We start from the raw sequence: 19057 nt of genomic DNA on the forward strand, positions 1-19057 counted from the left end.
TGTGAAAAAGGATTTATATTTTGGTCTGTGCTCACAAAAAACCTACTGGATTACTTCAGAAGACATTGATTAAACCACCAGACTCTTATGGATTACCTTTATGCTGACTTTATCTCCTTTTTGGACTTTCAAAGTTCTGGCCACCATTCACTTGCATTGTGTGGACCTACAGAGTTTTTATGTTTTATTATTTATTAAAATACAGTCTTTTCTCCTATGATTGTCAGACCAATGCAAGACAGTGGAGTGTTTAGGAGTCTTATTTGGAAAAAAAAAAAAAAAAAAAATATATATATATATATATATATATATATATATATATATAGTTTTTGCAATAACTTTTGGTGACACTAGTGGCACAGAAACTTTGGAGCACTGTATGGCAATATGCACCAGTCCCACTGTGTCAATACACTCCACGCCACACCATCTTCTCCTCTATGTGAGATTATAGTTATCTATTGTCTCTGGGGAGCTCACGAGGCATACACATGTAGATGCATACAAACATACATACACATGTTGTTATTTTTGAGTGTTCTAGACTTGTTACTGAGAAAATGAACTGAGCTGTCTCAGAATATAACTGAGCTGACAGCTGGCCTTTATCAGATCAACAGACTGAACAATGACACCAATTCTTTCAGAGGGAACAGAGGTGGGTGGCAGATGGATGAAATAACAAGGAATGAAATTGTTTCCACCATCAGAACATTAACTCCACAATCATGACTTTATGTCAAGCAGCCTCTCTAAGCACCTGACCCCAACAACTTCTTTGAATATTATAATGGAATCATGTTCACTTTGAAGAACTGAAACATCTAATTATCCCCTGTGTCCACAAGCAGTTCAGCAATGTGGCTTATTTATTTTTTTTCTTTATCATTACATCCTTATTTCATGTCAGTGTGTTGCTTGCATTCACTTGCAAATATAAACTAGAAAAAAAGAAGAAAAAAAAAAACAGTTGCTGTAACATATTTGTCTCTGAACCACAAACCAACCAGCTTCCTCTGCTGTTGCCATAAGCAGTGTGCAATGCTGTGTGTCTTTGATGCAAGACAGACCACTGAGTGATAGTTACTGCACATCCATGACTGTTTTTAAGATACAGTAAAACAGGCTTTGTTCTTCATTTATTTATCAGGATTTTGCCTGGTATATTTTGAATGCTTTTGAATGCACTTTTGATTGCTGTGCTGAGAACATTTAAATGTTACACTGTGTTGTTCCATACATTATATTTATAAAATGCACTTACAATAGGCAGTATATATGTATATACACATACAGTACATTATGCTACTGACATATATTTTCTTTTTTTCATTCACATTTTTAGAGCCTGTCAAAGATCTTATTTAAAGCATAACTCCCGCCCATCTTTCTCTCTCTGGCACTGAGCAGCTCTTGTGCTACACTAACTGCTCCTGTACTCTTTGCAGCTGCAGGAAGTTGAGCAACTCAGCCTAAAGTGTGCCACAGAAATACAACCAGGTAACACATTTAAAAAAAAAATTGTTTTCTTTTAAAATGCATATACTATTATTATATTTAAGTTCAATATTTCAGTTTCAGTATGTTACACCTTTTTCTGCATGTTTCAAGATTAATGGTATATGTTCATTGTTGCTGTGCATAAAAGGACCTATATCGATCTTGAACGCATGTAAATGATGCTTGCCGCTTGGTAGCAGGTTAAAAAATGCTCATGCAGTGGCTGTTTGCAAAGAGGTACTTGGCATTTCTTGGTCATGGTTTGTAAGATTCCACAATTATGCATTCGCAGTCTGAGAGCTGGTGCTTCTGGTTTCCGTTCGAGCATCAGTCAAGGCCAATGTCTTTTATTTTTGTACGTCCCATTTCAAACAAGTTCATTATCTTGACTTGTTTCGTACAGTCTTTATTTGAAAATTAGTTTGGTTCATTTAGACATACATGAATGCGGTAATCGCACTTTGATCCGCACCAAAACAATCGGTCCCAGACCACCTGGACAAGGTATTCTCTGCCCAGTTTCAGACAAAATCTGGAGCAGTTTGCTTGTGGTGAGGAATTCCATTTGACCCAACGGACCAACCAATATCCCTATGATAAGTATAAACATACCTGTTGGATCTTTGGAGAAGAAATTGGTAAGTCAGCATGTCACTATAATACACAATTAAAAGCCTTGACCATATTAGATATTTAATCATGATAAATAAAAGATGGTGTTAAATAATTTTAGTATGCTTGCATCTTTCAGTTGGATAGAAGCTTTTGCACTTTTCAGTGCAGAAATTATGCTAATCAAATAAAGGACATTTTACAACTTATATCCATTCGAGTGAGGAATTATGTTTACTTGTAGCTTATTACTCTGACTGATTACAAGTAATGTGAAATGAGGAAATCAACAAACAGAGGTATGTGAATATTCTAAAAATGGAGGAAACAGAATGAAAAAGAACTGCACAGACAGACATATTTCTTTTCATTAACATTGTGTAAACAGCTCTCTGCCTTAAGGCTTTGCTGATGTCATGGCGGATGGGTGTATTGTCTGAGAGAATGCATGAGTTTCAGTAAGTGTATTTATTGTGTTGTTAATCACAACAACATAGTATATTATAAATAATATGAAACTTCCCTACATATACTGTATTTAACACAGCTGGAGAACAGTTTATTTAGGGGGTGGAGGTCAGGTAATGTCAAAGGAAGATGATTTACTGTAGCGTTTTGTAATTAACTGCTGTAGCCTTTTGTCTGTTTGCTATTTACACTGATTTCTGTTTGACGTGAAGTTTATGGTGTTTGCAAGCGAACTGATTGAATTAACTACTGTTATTCATATCTATAATACCCTGTAAAATATAAGGATTCTTCCATTCATGGTTTAAATGCTAAAATTATTAGCTGTTCGTTAAAAATTGCTGTTACGTAATTGCCGTTACCCAACCCTGATACATACTTACTGACATCTTGTATTTTTACACAACATCTTAAAGGGGTTATGACATGCCTTTTTTATATTTTAATTATATATTTAATATGTTCCTTGAGGTTCACTTATAATATTAGTAAAGTTTTTTTGCACACAAAATAGTCATATATTTGTAAAACATGATCATTTTACCCCCTCATTCTGACCCTGTCAGAAACATTTAGTTTTGGTGCTGCTTCTCCTTTAAGACTTGACAGTAATCACCCACTGTTCTGATTGGCTCTCTGCTCTTGACTGGCCTGATCTCACTGCTCACCACGACTGGGTGGGGCTACGGAAATTATAAGGTAAATTAGGCGTTGATGTGTTGTTATGGAGGCGTTCAGATGAAAAGGTCTACCACAGAGTGACATCACAATGTGGAGGAAGTAGAGAACGAGTTGTTTTGGCAGCTTGGTTTTAACAAATGCTCTTTTTGCAGTGAGGAGGAAGTTTTAAGTTCTGAAACTTACAATATGTTTTTTATAGTACAATGACCCCTTAAAACAAATCAAAATAAAATAAAATCACTTTATTGTCACTCAACCATATACACAAGTGCAACAGTGGGTGAAAGTCTTGGGTGCAGTTCCGAGCAACATAGATGTCATGACAGTGATGAGACATATACCAGTTTACAATAAACATCAGATTTATACAACACAATTTACATATCTAATATACACATAATTACACAACACAATATACAAATAATAATATACAATGTACAGTATACAATACACACAATATAGAATACACATACACACAATATAGAATATAGAGTATACAATAAAAATAGTATATATAAAATATACAGTATGTTGTATTGTGCTGTATTGACATTCAGGCTGTCGGTTGATAGTCAGTTGCCAGTGTGTTGTTAAGAGAGAATATAATTTATGACAGTCCAGTGTGAGAATAATAAGATTAATAAAGTGCAGTGGTGATGTATATTGATCGTGAGAGATCAAGAGTTCAAAAGTCTGATTGCTTGGGGAAGAAGCTGTCATGCAGTCGGCTGGTGCAGGTCCTGATGCTGCGATACTGCCTGCCTGATGGTAACAGTGAGAGCAGCCCATGGCTCAGGTGGCTGGAGTCTCTGATGATCCTCCGAGCTTTTTTCACACATCGCCTGGTATATATGTCCTGGAGGGAGGGAAGCTCACCTCCGATGATGTTTCTGGCAGTTCGCACCACCCTTTGCAGGGCTTTGCGGTTGAGGGTTGTGCTGTTGCTGTACCAGGCGGTGATGCAGCCAGTCAGGATGCTCTCTATGGTGCTTGTGTAGAACGGTGTGAGGATGTGGTGGTTCATTCCAAACTTCCTCAGCCGTCTCAAGAAAAAGGTGGTGGTGAGCCTTCTTCACAACCGCCTCAGTGTGGATGGACCATGTGAATTCCTCTGTGATGTGGACACCGAGGAACTTGAAGCTGCTGACTCTCTCTACCGGTGCTCCATTGATGGTGATGGGGCTGTGTTCTCTGTCTTTTCTCCTGAAGTCCACCACAAGCTCCTTGGTCTTACTGACGTTGAGGGAGAGGTTGTGCTGCTGACACCAGCATGTCAGAGTGTGCATCTCCTCTCTGTAGGCTGTTTCATCATTATCAGTGATCAGACCTACCACCGTCGTATCATCAGCAAACTTGATGGCATTGGAGCTGTGTGTTGCCACACAGTCATGTGTGTACAGGGAATACAGGAGTGGGCTGAGAACATAGTCCTGTGAGGCTCCGGTGTTGAGAGTCAGTGATGAGATGTTGCTGCCTATTCTAACCACCTGGCGTCTGCTTGACAGGAAGTCCAGGATCCAGCTGCACAGTGAGCTGTTTAAGCCCAGAGCCCGGAGTTTCACATCAAGCTTGGAGGGCACTATGGTGTTGAATGCTGAGCTGTAGTCTACACATTCTCACATATGTCTTCTTTTTTTCCAGGTGGGAGAGAGCAGTGTGTAGTGTAGATGCAATGGCATCATCAGTGGAGCGGTTGTTGTGGTATACAAACTGCAGTGAGTCCAGTGAGGCAGGCAGCACAGAGCAGATGTAATCTCTGATTAGTCTCTCAAAGCATTTGCTGATGATGGGGGTCAGAGCAACAGGACGGCAGTCATTTAAGCAAGTGATTTTGGATTGCTTTGGTACAGGTACAATGGTGGACGTTTTAAAGCATGTGGGGACCACAGACAAGGAGAGGGAAAGGTTAAAAATGTCTGTAAAAACACCAGCCAGTTGGTTCGCGCACGCTCTGATGACATGGCCCGGAATGCCATCTGGACCCGTGGCTTTACGGATATTCACCTGTCGGAAGGATCGGGTTACATCCGCTACAGAGATGGAGCGAGATCTCTCCATGAAGGCGGTGTTATTTCCCTCGAAACGAGCATAAAAATTATTAAGCTCATCTGGGAGAGAGGCAGTGGTGTTCATGGCGGAGTTTTTATTCCCTTTGAAGTCCGTAATGATATTAATTCCCTGCCACATGCTTCTAGATTCGGTGGTGTTGAACTGTCCTTCAATCTTGTCCCTGTACTGCCGTTTGGCTGTTCTAATAGTTTTGCGGAGGGCATAACTGGCTTGTTTATGCTCCTCCGCGTTCCCGGAATCAAAAGCGGAGGTCCGCGCATTAAGTACCGCACGAACATCGCTATTAATTTTTGGTTTTTGGTTAAGGTAGATCTGTATAGTTTTGGTCGGTACTACATCATCTATGCACTTCCTGATGAAACATGTTACGGTATCAGCATAGACCTCGATGTCGTCATCAGAGGCAGACCGGAATATCTCCCAGTCCACGTGATCAAAACAGTCTTATAGCATAGAATTTGATTGGTCCGACCAGCACTGGATCGTTCTGAGGGCAGGTGCTTCTGGTTTCAATTTCTGCCTGTTTCTGCCTGCCGAATTTGTCAAATGGTGGGTGGGGGAGGGATTTGTAGCCATCCCGGAAGGGAGAGTAGCAACGGTCCAAAACCCGGTCCCCTCATGTGTTGGTAGTATTTCGGTGCTACCAACACATCATAAGGTTATATATAAAGATCTATGTTATCTGTTTAATTCAAAAGTCTCTTGCTTCATTAATTTTCTCTGTGAATGTTCTGAATTCAACAAATGCCTGAAGCATGTTCAGAGTGCTACATGAGCAAATGACACTCATTTGAGTGTCACTGAATTGAATTGAATCTTTATTGTCATTGTATATGTACAACTCTCATTGCACCCGTACAACGAAATTACACTTGCAAATTCCTTAGATGCTGTAGATCAATAAAAATTAAAAATAAGAAATAGTAAGATTTTATATATATATATATACAACACAAAAACATGTGATGGCATGGGTGTGTGTGGTCCTTGTAGATGCTGATAGAGTGGCAGACAGAAAGAGATGGGGGAGGAGAGACATAGGTAGGGAAATGAGAGGAAGGCATAACAATCAAAGGGGGTGGAAAAGGGTTAGCATGACAAACCAGTCAGGCAAGTTCTTATTACAGTGGAGAAACATCATAGAAAAATGACAGACTGCAGGGAGTGAGTGTGTGAGAGAGAGCATAGAAGCACATGAGAGAGAAAATAGTAAGGCAGGATGGGGTGCACCTGTTCTCTCAAACGTCTGAGGGAAAGAGCAGTCCTCTAAGGTATGTTATTCCTGTTTGAATCAGAGCTGCATTCAACATGAGTTTTGTTAGCTGATGTGGCCGATTAAGTGTATGTCCATTGTTGTTTGAGTGCGTGCGTGCCTTGGGAGAACAGGTGTTTCTGTAAACTGACACTGACCTGTTGTCCTTGGAAATTCTGCAATGTTGCAGTGATATGGGACTTGTAATCTTGTTTTGCATTTCAATCTGTGGCTTCCTTTGCTGCTGTGGACAACCTTATGAGCAAATCTTTTCAAATGATTAGTATTCACTGTGTCAGTGTTTTCTTTATTTGTTTTCAACCAGTTCAAGGGTTTTTTTTATTTTTATGAATTGTATTTATTTTTTTAGTAGAATTAATATGTTGGCTTTTCTGGAAGGTGTATGGCACATCCCCTCTACCTCGCTCTCTATCTCTGTTTGCTGGTCTTTTATTTTAAACATAATTAAGAAATAACTGATATATATATATATATATATATATATATATAGATAAAGTTATCTCAGTTTAAGATAAAGGTGACCCTAAAAAACAGTATAAGGTGGGGAAAACAAATCTGGATTAGAGCAAAACTCATGTACACTATTTTGATTGAAGAAGTCTGCATTTTGTCTGTTAATTTAATATTCTTAGGGGATGGTTTGGATGTAAAAGTGTGAACATGCTTCATTGCATGCGACTCTTATCAGATGTTTTTAAAGTGTTTGAATTAATTTCAATGTGCTGCTTTGAATGAGCGTGGGTGTATAAGAGAGGCAGAGCGCAGAGTTCCTTCGGTTTGGGGATGTGTGTGCATGTTCTTTGTAATGTTATACCTTTAACCATGTCTGAATTCTGAGTATGTAACACATGTGGTGTCAGATAGGATTGTAGTTTGGTGTGTTTGACCTGTTATCTGACTGCTTATCAGGTTTTGTAATAAAGCTGAAGAGTGTGACAGGTAACATCAAGAATGTTGTCCAGATAAACATACAACGAAACGTACACACACACGTTGGTGTGGCTATCCTTATGAGGACTCTCCATAGGCATAATGATTTTTATACTGTACGAACTATAGATTCTATCCCCTAACCCTACCCCTAAACCTAACCCTCACAAAAAACTTTCTGCATTTTTACATTTTCAAAAAAAATCGTTTAGTATGTTTTTTTGTTTTTTTGTTTTTTTTAAGCTATTTGAATTATGGGGACACTAGAAATGTCCTCATAAACCACATTTATAGCATGATACCCTTGTAATTACCAGTTTGCAACCTAAAAAAGTCCCCATAAATCACCCAAACCCGCCCACACACACACACACGGACACAAATTTAAAAGACAAGTTGACATTTTGGTTTCTGCCTGTCCTGTGAGGACTGCAAGCAATAGTAGTGCTTGTCCAGAGTTTCAAGATGTTTACATAATGAGGGTATGGATGCAGTTTGTCTGACTGAGATTTATTGACTCTCGTTGTAATAAATACACAGTTTCAGTATGCTGAAATCCTCAGGTACTAGAATGAACTCAAGTAGGTGACTTGAATGTGCTCTTTATTAATGCATACATTGGGTGGAGGTGGTAGAGCTCAGTGATTAAAGGGACAGGTTATAGGCTGTAGTAGGGGACAATCCATGAACTATCACTATTAAAACATGCTACATAATCATGGTATTCATTAATAATTATCAAAATCTACTTTTTGCCTTTATGACCATATTAATTTATTGTACGCTTTCTGTGTCAGACTCCAGATGCTAGTTGTTAAACAGTCAGCTTTTTAAATAAACCATAATAACAGCTAAACTTCACATGTGGTTATTGCCTTTACATAACCTGAATGCATTCCTGAGAATGTGTGTACATACAAACAAAGAATTTGTCAAATTTGATAATGATTTTGTAATATGTTTATGCAGGATTTGTGGAAAGCTTTGACCACCTGACAGAACCAAATAAGGAGCAGAGGGACTCAAAACCATCTACTGCAGTACAGTAGCTCTCTTTGGATCCAGAGACCGTGATACAACTATCAAAGGAGCAAGAGAGTCAAGCTGAAAATTGTTGTTCTCCTTCACAACCCTTGGTTACAAACACATTTATTCCTGCTTATTTGAAATACTATTTAAAGTATAACAATGGTGGTAAAATATAACCCTTGATTACTTCACAAATACTGCCACTGAGACAGGAAAAGTTACTATTGTTTTGAAATCCATGCAAACGGGAATATGGACATTTTTGAACTAGCTACTGAAAATGCATTAGCAACCAACCTTTTATTCACATTGTAATGATTATCATGTATGTCATTCAGTGACATTTAAAAGCATGAATTTGCATACTCAATCAACTTTTGTACATCAATTTCCTGAATCAGACACAACTGGCAGCATAACTAAAGATACAGTATCATCCAATAGAACGGCAGCACAAGGACGAGGTCAGTCTGTGAAGCCCATTGGCTCTGCAGCAGCTAGATTCCAAATCCGCTCTGCTAAAACACTTCAGCACAGGCCTGAACCTACTACCAAAGACCTCCGGACAATATTTAATGTTTTTGAGGGTGGGAAAGCTGAGAGCACACGCAGAAAAAGTGATCCAAGTAAGGATGAGCTCCACAAAGATTATACTTCTTCTGCTAGTTGTAAACACACTGACATTGATTACACAGAGACCCCTAAGACTGTAGGTATTCAAGAGGACGAGAGTCAGAATGGAAGTGAAAGGAGCAGTGAAGCACTGAGGAGATTTTATAAGTCAAACAGAAGCAAAAGCTTAGACTGGAGAGGAGTGGCTAGTAAAGCAGAACTTGGAAACAGAACAGGGATAACTAGCAGAAACAGAGATCATAAGTTTATAAGGCGTGCTGATAGTTTAGAGGGACAGGGGGCAAACAACAAGATAACTTCACAGACAGAAGAGTATCAGCCTAATAGTATTTCATGGAGGATAAAAGCTTACAATGCAGCCAGTCAGTGTGATCAGAACAGTGACAAAAAGGCTTACCCAATCTCTGTACAAACACCTGTGAGAATGAGCCAGGTTACACTTGCTCTTGAACGGGCAAGCAGTGGCCAGTCACTACCTGCTAGACTTAAACCAAGACATAGCCAAGGCTCTACTGGAGAAGGTAGCAATCCCTGGGTACAGCTGAAACAAGGTGAATCCAGTTTTGATCAGACAGGCAACAGAAAGGGATCCTGGGCAAGAGAGCAAGGACTCACGAATACTGAGGAGGTGACAGGAAACCAAACGATAATGGAAAGAATTAAAAAACTATTTGGGGCAAGTTTAACCGATGACAAGTCTGATGCAAACCTAAAGGTTTCTATCAGGCTAAAACACAACAGTACTCCAAATTCGGATAGATCATTTTCCTTCTCTGATCCTGTGGATTCCATCCCTAGTTGCAGAAAGTCCACCACTGAATCCGAGTCTGGAACTCCTTCTCCTTCTTCTGACATTCAACAGAGTAGACTTTTTTACAGTGTAGACAAAGCTAGAACATTCCCAAGACAGTTTTCAAAAAATGAAAAGACATTCTTTGGTCAGATGCAAGAACCATCAACCAACTTGGAGAACGAAAATGATAAAAAAGATGCTTCTTCTGGATTAAGTGTTCCAGTGTCATCAAAGCCTAAATGGAGCATGGAAAGATTATTTGAGAAAAAAAATCAATCAATTCTACCTGCAGACAATGAAGAAATTAGTAAAATGTGGTGTGCATGGTCTCCAGAGTTCTGTAGTCGATCCTTAGAAAGGACCAAGAATAGGCTTTCTGCAACTGCTCAATCCAGAGGTTGCAAGATACAGTCCACATCTTATGAAGGTAGTCCCACAAGTCTCTCAAGTCAAGGTGTCAACCATTTGATAACCACTTCAGAAGACAAACAATCAGACAAGGTGACTACAAAAGCAAGTCCAAAAACATTAGACCTAAGTGAAAGAAAATATCTTGGATTGCAGGTAACCAGTTATTCTGACAAAGATCAGATCACCCAACCCAAATCCCCACTAGCCTCAAAAGGATTAGCAAAGAGTGAAATCCATGAAGAGGACGTTTTTACAGTTAAGACGGAAGGAAGGAAATTAGATGGTGTGCTAGAAGAATCCTGTGTACCTACCCTGGATTCTGTGAAGAATACAATCAATAAATTTGAAGCCTTGGCTCAACAAAGCAAAAATAAACACCAAATTCTACTTGTCAGGAGGGCCTTATCTGTGCCAGAGCCGCCAAAGCCAGTGGCTCTTGTGAAAAAAAGTGATTCAGATAGAAATCTACATTATAGTAGAGTTGTAGGGAACACAGAAGGTCTAAGAACAAATCTAAATAGTAAATGTGATGCCAGTGAGGAGACAAAAGATCTAAGTAGAACTCCTCAGTCAGTTTCCACAGTGAAAGTGAGACCAACATTAGAACAAAGTAGAGAGACAAAAGAGAGTGTTGAGAGTCCTCTGACACTGAAACAACTAAATGAACCAAAGACTGACCAAGACGTCACCATTTGGGATAAAAATGAAAGGAGGACTGTGCAAAACAAACACATAGATGAACCAGATTTTGCCATCCCTACTTGCTTAGGGCTCAGAAAAATAGAGGCAATGAAAGGAAAAGCAAGGAATCCAATTTCTCAGTCTACAATCACTCAAAAGTCAAATGCCAAAAGTTCATTGATAAAGCAACAAAGCATTAATGTAGAAATGGATGATGACAATGATGACACACCCACTAACTCTCCTGATAGAGCCACTCTCACAATAAGCATTCAGAGGCAGAGTTACCCCGCAACACCAGATCGATCTGAAGAAAGTCAAACCTCAGGATGTTCAGATGTAGGTGTTTCCACTCCAGTTAAGTCAGCAGTCTTAACAGTCAATGGTACCCATGGAACAGTGCCATCCAGTTTGTCTCACAGTTCTATTTCTTCTATTCCCGTCCAGACAATCTCACTCAATAATTCTAATAATAATAACTATGAAACAACAAGGAATGATTCAAACATATTTAGTGCTAGTATGGCTAGGTGGAGCTCCGATGAGGAAGACGATGATGATGAGGATGATGAGGAAACAGAGACAGAGAAAGACTCTGACTCAGGAGAATCATCTGTAACCATCACAAGCAACATGAGCCAATCAGATCGCAGAAGTTTCTCTTTAAGGTAATTGATCCACATATGGCTGGACAATCAAAAACTTTGAAGGCATCATTTTAGTTTCCTTTTCTAGGCCAGAATAGACTCAGGTTATAATCAAGATATTCAGAGTAAGTGTGTCAGAAAATATCCCACATGCACAAACCAGATTACTTGGTTTATACATTATACCTCAGAGTGCTTACTTCACTGCATTTCACCTTACATTTTATTTCTTAATGTTTCTGTCACCCTATGCTTGTCTTTCATTTCTTATTGTTTTATGTTTTTACATCTCCACCTCACCTCACCTCTCTACTCTTTCTACACCTTTGCCTCTCTCTTAATTATAGTCTTGTAGATCTATGTAATTTTGGTGGGGTGGACTATAAACCATCAGATGGCAGTGTGTCAGAGGATGAAGAAGATTGGCCGTCCACACGCTCTGCCTCCCTGAGCTCAGACATCTCAGCCTTCTCTTCTGTGACCCTGTTGAGCACTGATGAACTGGACCGCTTACTGGATGATGTCAGGAGTTTGGGAGATGATACCCTGCAGGTAAATCAAGTGACATTTGTTCTGAAATCAGCTGCAGCATACAATCTTTTTAAATGTAGAAATCTATAATTCGGCAATGAAATAGACTTAAACTTAAACTTGTTCATTTACATTCTAATATGAATATACAGCGGCTTTTTAAAATATTTGGACACTTTGGCTACACTAAAAGGACCTCTGGGACCTACAGGCATAAATGCAGCATCATTCAAACATGGTAGTTTTTAGTTACAGATGCCATTGCAGAAATTCACCATTAAAAGTCAACCATAATTAATTAAATCCATAAAAATGTCTGGTAACAGGGTGGCTAATGAGATTGAGTAGTATTCAGCTGTTCATGTGATGCTAACATGGCAGCCACCATGAGTGGACCCTCTCCATGTAGATTTAAACAGCTTTTATAAGGTTACTGATATAACTGAGTATTCACCTCATGTGAGTTGTCATGATTTTATACATACTGTACATATGTTTTAAAATTACTATTTATTTCGTTAAGTGTGAAAGTTTATCAAATGAGATCAAAATTACTGATTTTCTGATTTTGAACAATATATTTATTTTTTTTCTTTGAAAACCTATATTTTAATTATGCTAAGACATTCATACTAAACATTTTGGAGCCACTGTATATGCTTGTGTTTATGTAAGCCATTGTTCTGAAAGAAATTTGATCATTTCCTTTTGTTCTCATAAACTTTGTCTCTGACTTGTGACAGAAGTATGAAGATGTGCAAGTGGTTGTATTACACAAGGAGGTGGGGAGTGGTTTAGGATTTACCTTGGCAGGTGGAGTGGATCAAAATAAACCAGTCACAGTGAGTGTCTCTGAATCCTGCAATAGAGAAACAATAAGAAAAATTACAAATCTACTATTTACAGATAAAATAGTTTGTCTGTTAAGCATAAAACACTGTCAGTTAAGAAATTCATTTGTTCAGCTATTAATTATAAATATCATTAAAATATATTTTTCCTTTCTTTGTAAAGTGGATAAAGTAATCCTTGCAATGATATCCATCAAAGTTTATGGACAGTACTTTGACCACAGCATATTACAGTATATGCCTTTTTGTGATAGGAGAAAAGTAGCACAAGTTGAGCCTGAACTAATTTTTACTCCAACCAACTTTGCTTCTTATGGAGACTAGAACCAATAAACTGTCCAGCAGTGATTAGAATCATCATTGTGTTGCCCAATGCTTGTGTTGAGTTTTTGTTTGAGTTTTATTTTAATGAAATGAAATCTCGTCTCCTAGGTGCACAAAGTAATCCCTGGTGGAGTGGCAGCACAGGAAGGCTCTATCTTCGAGGGTGATCGGGTGCTGTCGATCAATGGTACTGCCTTGCAAAACTCAGCCCATTGGGAGGCTCTACGTACGTTGAGAAAAGCAAGGGGGAAGGGCATGGCAGTCGTGGTTCTTAAGAGAGGTGACCCCAGTGAGTCTCAACACCGCAAAAAAGAGGCCAGGCAAAGACCAGGAAACACAGGTGGGTGATGGAAGATGACAAAGAGGTGGTGAAGAAAAGCATTTTATTATAAATTGCTGATGCTAATTTTGAGACCACTACTTGGAAATCATGCTTGGAAAATTTTTGGTCAAAAGGTTTGAAGAGCTACACTGTTGTTGACATGATGACACCTATTTTACTATCCTAACAGAAAAAAACCCCATTCATTTTCCTCTTAAATTTTCATAATTTGGCATACATTGTTTTAAAGTTTTAGTCATTTCTAGTAAAATGTGGAAATTATCTTGCATCACTATGAGCATCATGAACTGTGAAATACAGAAACATTTTGAAATGAATAATGTGGATTTCTAAATGGACAATCTCTTGGGGAAACTCTTTGCTAGTTGGGGACCCAAGAGGAAGTCAAGAAGACATTGCAATCCTGCTAAAAGTGAAAAATGATGTGGAAGTACTTTGTGTTGGAGAGCCTGCGAATTGGTCTCCATCATGGGATTTTAATGTGTTCAATGGGCATTATTTGTTTTGTAAATTTTTCAATATTTATTGGAGTTTTATTGTGCAAATGTTTGGTTGCACATTATTTTACAGTACGTGTACTTTCAGGTATACTTACAGCATACCTACCCAAGAAAGTAATGAGTAATGTTAGGTAACTACATGTACTTAATATGGGTTAGGGTTGGGGTTAGGGTTAGGTTTAGGGTTAGTACCTAGTAATTACTGTAGTTTTTGTTATTATATAGTAAGTAAATGTAGAACAGTACTGTAAAATAAAGTGCTACCAAACATTTTTATCCGTCCTATTTATTGTATTTACTGGTGTTGTTTTTAACTCTCATTTATCTCTCATGTTCTTCTTTTATTCAAAGTAATTTGTTAAGAATGTGAGGGTGAGGGTTAATTTTATATTAAACAAAATGATATGTTCCAATTGGTGAAGGTGGGAAAAATTGTGTATTTAAACCAGCCACCACTAGGTGAGAGAAGACAAGATGAATGGATTGTGTTTGGAGCATTTTGGAACAAGGTAGTTTGTTAGCGCTGCTTGAGCACAATGGACTCTATTGTTTAGGGAGGCGAGTCTGTACTGCTTTTAGTATCCATAGTTCTAGTTTTAAACAGTTTTTTTTAAATGACCTTGGGTTTTATATGCTCTTAAAACACTATTTATTTGCACATTTACGAATTAAAAAAACATTTATATTTACATTTACTCATTTAACAGACACCTTTATCGACTTACAAATGAGGAAAACAATAGAGGCGATTCATCCTAAGGGAGACAGTAGGTAGCAACATGCTGTAATACTTGTTTCAAAAATTGCTTAGAGAGGTACACATAGCGAGGAAGATGAGAGACAGAGTAAGAATGGAATTATATACAGTATATATATATATATATATATATATATATATTTTATTTTATTTATTTTTTTATTTTTTTAAGTAGCGGAGAGTACATTATTAGGGTAGGATCAAGTGCTCATGAAAGAGCTGTGTCTTTAGGTGTGTTTTGAAAGAGGCTAGAGAAACAGCTGCTTGGGTGGAGTTCGACAGGTCATTCCACCAGTGGGGCACAGTTGAAGTGAAGGTCTGGGAAAGTGATTTAGAAAAGAAAGCCTGGACAAGAAGTTGTGTTGCATGCTCAGAGAGGAAGGGTCTGATCTTCCTAATGTTGTACAAAGGATCAAAGCATTGTCTTTGCAATGTGGTCCGAGAAGTTTAACTGATCGTCAAACACAACACCAAGATTTCTGGCTGTCCCGAATAGTGTAATCATTGATAAGTTTAGATGAATGGTGAAATTGTGATGAACCGCTAGGCTCTCAGGAACCACGAGAATCTCCGTTTTTGCAGGGTTGAGTTGGAGGTGGTGTTCTTTCATCTAATCTGATATGTCTCGCAGGAAGGCTGAGATCCGAGTACTGTAGGATCGTCCGGCTGGAATGAGAGGTAGAGTTGTGTGTCATCAGCATAGCAATGATAGGAAAATCCATGTGCCTGAATGACAGATCCCAGTGATGACATGTAAATAGAGAAGCTAGTTGGTGAGACTTGGACACCACTCCCCTCCAAGACACCCTGAAAGACCGTCTCAGAGCTTCAGTAATGGACAGCAGAGCAGTTTCTGTAGAGTGTCCATTTTTGAAGCCAGCCTGGTTACTGTCTAGCAGGTCTCATGAAAAGTTGTATATACTGTAACTTACGATTTGGCTATTTCGTACGGTCTCGCACAATGTTATTCGCATAAACTCGTACAACTTCATCACGTGCAAATTCCCGGATGTCTAATGCGAAAGTAAGCGTGAGTTCCACGCACGAGGCATTAAGGACATACTTATTAATATTATGCCCTTACCCAAACCCTTTATCTAAACTTAACCAATCAGTAGAGTGTGTAAACATGATAGGAAGCTGTTGTGTGTGACCGAAACAAGTAATTGTCGCATATTAGATGGAAAAGATATCCAGTGACATCACTGGCCGTAGTGAAAGTTGTGGGAATTCAAACGAGTGCAGTTGCACGATATTATACAAATTAGACAAATTTAGAAAAGTCATACAAATACTGACGATTTCGCCATGAGAGTGTTTTGCTAAAAACATCTTTGAAAGGCCATTCCTGCTTCCTGCTGTGATCTCTCCTTGTTACTGCCTTTGTCCTTACCACATACTTCCATTTTCATTTATTTCATTATGTTATGACGTCTCATACTAGAGAGAGATTTTCAATATTAATAAACATAAAATAAGTTAATGCTTTACTTATTTTTGTGGATGCTAGCATACGGTATAAAAATCTATTGATAAATAAAATAGCATACCTGAATACCTCGAAATGTCCTGCAGAGTGTAGAGTGAGCCTGTGGAGAGTCCTGCAGTGTGACGTGAATCTCCCTCTAAAACTGTTTCAAATATTTTTTCTAATTGTATTATTTTTCTAATGTGTATATTGTAGTATTTGTGTATGCAGTTTTCATGACTTCACATTAACTGAGAGACTACATGGGGTACATATTTGTACATTAAAAATACATATTTGCACTTTAAAAATTTATTTGGCACATCACAGGACCATTGAAATGAACTAGTATAAGCAAAAAAGTTGATTAAAAGAGGTGGAAAAACTTAAAAGAAATGGTGACCAGTTATACTGTTTATTTCCCTTATACAAACATGCATCCATTTTAACCTTAAATAAATACTTCACCCAAAAATGAAAATTCTCCAAAAGCACATAAAGGACTCCAGTGGTTAAACTGATTTCTTCAGAAGTTATTTGATAGGTGTGGGTGAGAAACAGATTGGTATTTAAGTCCCTTTTTTTTTACTATCAATCTCCACTTTCACTTTCATATTCTTCTTCTTTTGTTTTTGGCGATTCACATTCTTTGTGAATATTGCCACCTACTAAGCAGGAAGGAGAACTTGTTGTGAAAAAAGGATTTAAATATTGATCTGTTTCTCACCCACACCTATTATATCACCTCTGAAGACATTGATTTAACCACTGTAGTCTTATGAATTACTTTTATGCTGCCTTTCTGTGCATTCTGGAGCTTCAACATTTTGGTATCCATTTACTTGCATTGTGAGGACCTACAGAGCTGAAATATTCTTCTAAAAATCTCTGTTGTGTTCAGCAGAAGAAAGTCATACAAATCTGGGATGGAATGAGGGTGAATAAATGATGAGAGAATTTTCATTTTTGGGCGAACTATCCCTTTAAAACTTGATTTTTAAAAAAGTGCAAAATTGGTCGCAAAAATGCTTTCTATTGTGTGTATGCTCCCTTTAGGCAGGAGAATACGCGTGACTCTAAACAAGTCCAGATCTGATCTTGGTTTTAGTCTGGAGGGAGGGGTGGACTCCAGCTCGGGAGACAAACCCCTCACCGTACAAAAAATCTTTCGAGGTGAGAGCACTTTTTTATCAATTTAAATCAATACTACTCAACACTTATTCACACAACCATTCCCAACAAACAGCTGCTTACCTAACACCTTTTAGCAGCTCTTCTGTCATCCCTCCTATCAATGTCCATTTTCTTCAGGAGGGGAGCTTTGAACCTGGGTTGAGTCTCATGATCAAGCTCCTCAACTATAGACAACATATTTTTACCCTTTTCCACATCCCTCTAATACATTATACATACAGTACATGTTAAACTCATGAATCTGATTTTGTCTCCAATCAAAATGTTTGGAAAGACTGGAAGCATTTTTATTTAACCAAAGCTACATCCACTGGAATAATATATTTACTGTCAGGTGTAAATGACTTGTTCCTAGGTGGACCAGTCAGTGAGGTGTTTCCTGGGGATGAGATGTTGGAGGTACAGGGTCAGAGTTTGGTGGGCATGAGGCGTCTTGAAGCTTGGAACCTAATAAAGAAGCTGCCCCCTGGTCCTGTGGAGGTCTTACTAAATCGACCTCACCAGCCACATTAAAGAACTTTACTGCACCTCACTTTTCAAAGCACTTTGCAATACAGTCATAATTTAAACACTGGTATATTTTATATAGGATATAATTTTCCTATTTTTATTTTTATTTTTTTATTTTTTTTATTTTTTTTGCTGTTACAGTTTCTATGAAGTTATATTTTTGCAAATTTTTGTACCATTTATCATAGTGTTCTTGCTTACAAATTAGGTAACTGTTGATTAATACTGCCAAAATTCAGGACATGAAACAGCACTGGAGGCCAGTAGGTCATTTGTTTAATATGTCTAAACTGTATTATTTAAAATATTGGATATGCACTCACATTATGAAAATATAGATAATACTATTACTTTTTTGCTACCAAGTATGTATATATGTTTGTATGTACAGAACTGATCCATCCCCATTTAAAACTTTTTTAAATATTAAAGCCAAAGTAAGCAGCTTCTTTGTTGTTTTGGTGTTTTATTTAAATGTGACTTATGTTGTTGACTTAAAAAAAATCACTGCCCACCGTTACCATTAAAATATGGTAATGCATAGTAATAGGCATCTTCTAAGAAATTTTAATTACTTGGCAATTAGCAGATGCCTCTAAAGGACACTTTAATTTCAGAGATTCTACAACAGCCAAGGCTTTGAGCCTTGATTAAAAGGTGACAGTGGTCTCTTAACACAGCTCCAAGTAACTGGTCCCCTCTCAAGGATTAAACTTGTGGACTCAGCTTTATCAGTTCAGAACCATAACCATTAGGCTATAACCCTCTATTTAAGAGTTCACTTAAGAGATTTTTCATTCAAACCGACATTGACGTAGAATTGGGATATCTATCTATCTATCGATCTATTG

General features: G+C 38.0%; 1 protein-coding gene across 5 annotated transcripts; it reads left to right on the top strand.

Moving 5' to 3' along the window:
* The first annotated feature begins 1365 nt into the window (after positions 1-1365).
* Positions 1366-18655, top strand: LOC127452894 (uncharacterized). 5 transcript variants are annotated; one of them, XM_051718745.1, is made up of 8 exons: positions 1418-1500; positions 2020-2570; positions 8504-11749; positions 12076-12280; positions 13003-13101; positions 13543-13774; positions 17559-17675; positions 18052-18655. In XM_051718745.1, exons 3-8 carry the CDS (start codon positions 8916-8918, stop codon positions 18207-18209), a joined length of 3645 nt encoding a protein of 1214 aa, XP_051574705.1. In that variant the 5' UTR covers positions 1418-1500; positions 2020-2570; positions 8504-8915; the 3' UTR covers positions 18210-18655. The 5 variants fall into 5 exon arrangements, with proteins under 5 accessions (XP_051574703.1, XP_051574707.1, XP_051574705.1 ...); XM_051718743.1 differs by lacking the exon at positions 2020-2570 and having other exon boundaries at positions 1366-1500; XM_051718747.1 differs by lacking the exon at positions 2020-2570 and having other exon boundaries at positions 1366-1500; positions 13006-13101.
* The last annotated feature ends 402 nt before the right edge of the window (positions 18656-19057 follow it).

Source organism: Myxocyprinus asiaticus, chromosome 15, assembly GCF_019703515.2.
Source record: "Myxocyprinus asiaticus isolate MX2 ecotype Aquarium Trade chromosome 15, UBuf_Myxa_2, whole genome shotgun sequence".
In the NCBI taxonomy this organism is placed as follows: Eukaryota; Metazoa; Chordata; class Actinopteri; order Cypriniformes; family Catostomidae; genus Myxocyprinus; species Myxocyprinus asiaticus.

Bases quoted from the DNA above. Each gene is read 5' to 3' on its own strand.
- LOC127452894 (XM_051718743.1), top strand. From the start codon at position 8,916: ATGAATTTGCATACTCAATCAACTTTTGTACATCAATTTCCTGAATCA. The intron at 13,102-13,542 runs GTGAGTGTCTCT...CTCGTCTCCTAG, and splicing joins ATCAAAATAAACCAGTCACA to GTGCACAAAGTAATCCCTGG. The intron at 17,676-18,051 runs GTGAGAGCACTT...ACTTGTTCCTAG, and splicing joins CGTACAAAAAATCTTTCGAG to GTGGACCAGTCAGTGAGGTG.